Source organism: Engraulis encrasicolus, chromosome 24 (assembly GCF_034702125.1).
Source record: "Engraulis encrasicolus isolate BLACKSEA-1 chromosome 24, IST_EnEncr_1.0, whole genome shotgun sequence".
Taxonomy (NCBI): domain Eukaryota; kingdom Metazoa; phylum Chordata; class Actinopteri; order Clupeiformes; family Engraulidae; genus Engraulis; species Engraulis encrasicolus.
The window spans coordinates 38,640,574-38,643,229 of record NC_085880.1 but is presented as its reverse complement, the minus strand read 5'-3'; the positions used below and the strand labels follow the sequence as shown (position 1 = coordinate 38,643,229).

Genomic DNA, 2,656 nt, shown 5'->3' with positions numbered 1-2,656 from the left:
TCCTAACCCTTACAAGTCATTAGCCTGGGCGAAAGCCGACTGCGAAAGCTAAAAGGAATCCGTCTTCGTGGAGGGTGGGAAATGGTCTGATCTTACTCTGCCGTTTAAATTCATTAGAGTTCTACCATAGAAGACTCGATTGACAAATAAGATGAAAGTGAGGTACTGTCTCATCTTCCAACCAGGACTTCACACCACAGCTTACATTTCTACCATAGAAGACTCAATAGACAAAATGAAATGAAATGTATTTATTGATACACAGGGAGGCAACATTTCTCTTTGGCGCAGGTCCCCGACCTGCAGAATATAATTTGTAAAACGGGGGGCTCATATCCTGCCGATGATGAGGCAGGGGCGAAGCCTACCCCCATTACAGGACAGGGACCAACTGGTGACGATGGCTCATAGGGATAAGGCTGAAGGAGGCTGAAGCGGACCAGGGAAACAGGACATCGGGAGATGTAGGTTGAAAGAGATGGGATCCAAGGAGACGAAGGTTGCAGGAGATGCGGTCCGGGGAGACTGGGTTGAAGGAGACGGGGTCCAAGGAGATGGAGGTTGAAGGAGATGGGGTCCAAGGAGACAGAGGTTGAAGGAGACTGGGTCCAGGAAATGGAGGTTGAAGGGGATGGAGGTGGGGCGTCGGCGTCTGCTTACGCTGAGTAGCAAAGAGCGGAAACAGACAAAAACTTTTAAAACCAAGGAGTAGACATTCTATTGGCTGAAAGCTGAGGATAAGCGAGTGACGTGGCAGGATTCCCCAACCGGGGGCTATGATTGGATAATTATGGGCAGTGATGAGTGTGAGTTACTGTCTCGTCTTCCTAGCAGAACTTAACGCCACAGGCATACATTTCCGAATTCAAATTAAATTCAAATTGTGCTTTATTAGCATGACTGCTACGATATAGTGTCACAAAAGCATACAAATAACAAAACAAAAGTGTCAATAGTGTTACCTTAACAATCAGTAACGGATTTCGCAGGTGAGTTCTGCGTCACCACTCTCACCTGTTTGCTAAACAGTGAGCGAACTGAGCTAAGAGGGTTTTGCCAGACTAGGTGCGGAGCCAAAATCTTTGGGTGGAGTAGATAGGATGGCATCGCCAGGCTAACATGTCATAGCCAAGCATAAACTACCTGCCAAAGTGGCTATTTACACTGGAATTGTTTTACCAGCATTTGGCTGGTTGGCAGGCCCTGCAATGTCAGGCCCTGCACTACACATCAAGTATCTTGGATGGTGTACACATTTGCCCACGCACCAATACACGCACACACACGCTCGTGCGCGCACTCACACACACACACACACACACACACACACACACACACACACACACACACACACACACACACACACAGACTTTGTTGTTGTGACCGATAATGCGTAATGTGTGACTCACTTTCTTGCTGTGCAGTTATGGTCAAGACAACATGAGTGCTATTTCTGGGACATCAACTCCATCTGTTATGTGGAAACATGGCACACACACCTTTCAAATACACATAAAACACAAACAGTAAATGAATTGAAATAGGCACATAGCTGCATAAAAATATAGTCAGCTCAACTGTAATTAATTATACCCAAAATAAACTTGTGGTGCAAAGAATGGGATCCATGCAAACCTTTTCAATTAAAGCATTTTCTTGACAGTATTGACACTGAACCCTGGATATCACAAGATATCACATGGGTTTTTATTTTTTGTTTTCGCATGGCGTGCGTGCGTGTGTGATGTAACCACATAGCTGTGAATTAAGACAAACCTCACCTTTGTGCTTTTTACAGCAGCAGATACAAAATAGGACAGCAACAACGACGGTAGCAATTCCACCAACAGCAATTCCAATCATCCATCCTACAAGAAGATGGAGAGGGAGAAATACATATAGGCATAATTTCACAATTCAATAATTAGAATAAAGAAAGCTGTGTAAATGAGGAGCTCTTTTCCAAAATACTATATATCCATTGTGATTGTTTTGAGATAAATGTCAATTATTGGAGCCAATCGGAGCCAATTTTGGTTCCCCTAAATATTCTTTCTCTGCACTTCATCCCATTTGGACTAATGAATCACATTGAAGTACACACACTAGTCCGTAGCAGTGGGCTGCCTGCTGAGCAGACCTACATATTTTTGCATCAGTTGTGCATCCCAAACCCCACCCCCAACACTGCTACACTTACCCACAGGTGTCTGCTCCACAGTGATGACCTGCACCGCAGTCTCCCAGCTAACGGCATTGCTGACGTTACAGCTAAAGGACGCGTCTTCCTGCTTAGGCCTCTGCACTGTCCACTTGCGTCCTTTTACCATGTTTCCACTGCTGTCACTCCAGACATACTCAGCATCATCACTCTGCTTTGCCACACAGGTCAGTGTGCAGCTGGTGGTGTTGCAGACTTGGGTGACTTTAGGCTTAGACACAGGATCTGGGGGTATGGTTGAGAGAAAAAGGAATTTAGGAATCATTTTGGAATTCTGTGTGAATTGTCAGTACTGTTGTATATGCTTTACTTGATACCTCTCAGATGTCTCTCTTAATTTGTGAGACTATTTGTATGACATATAAGACATCCTATTCAGCTTCGGTGAGCTGGAATATGGTATCTAATAACACAATTATATATATTTTTTATATT

General features: G+C 44.3%; 1 protein-coding gene across 2 annotated transcripts in view; it reads right to left on the bottom strand.

Moving 5' to 3' along the window:
• The window catches only part of LOC134441620 (T-cell surface antigen CD2-like), a 3,173-nt gene extending 827 nt beyond the window's left edge, over nucleotides 1-2,346 (bottom strand). The window contains exons 1-3 of one of the 2 annotated variants that reach the window (XM_063192003.1): nucleotides 2,201-2,346; nucleotides 1,782-1,868; nucleotides 1,412-1,471 (exon numbers count right to left, since the gene is read on the bottom strand). In XM_063192003.1, coding sequence (XP_063048073.1) covers nucleotides 1,431-1,471; nucleotides 1,782-1,868; nucleotides 2,201-2,330 — 258 coding nt within the window. In that variant the 5' untranslated portion in view covers nucleotides 2,331-2,346 and the 3' untranslated portion in view covers nucleotides 1,412-1,430. Of the gene's footprint in view, nucleotides 1-1,411; nucleotides 1,472-1,781; nucleotides 1,869-2,200 lie in introns of those variants that run through there. The other variant, XM_063192002.1, reaches the window with a different exon arrangement.
• Between the last annotated feature and the right edge of the window lie 310 nt (nucleotides 2,347-2,656).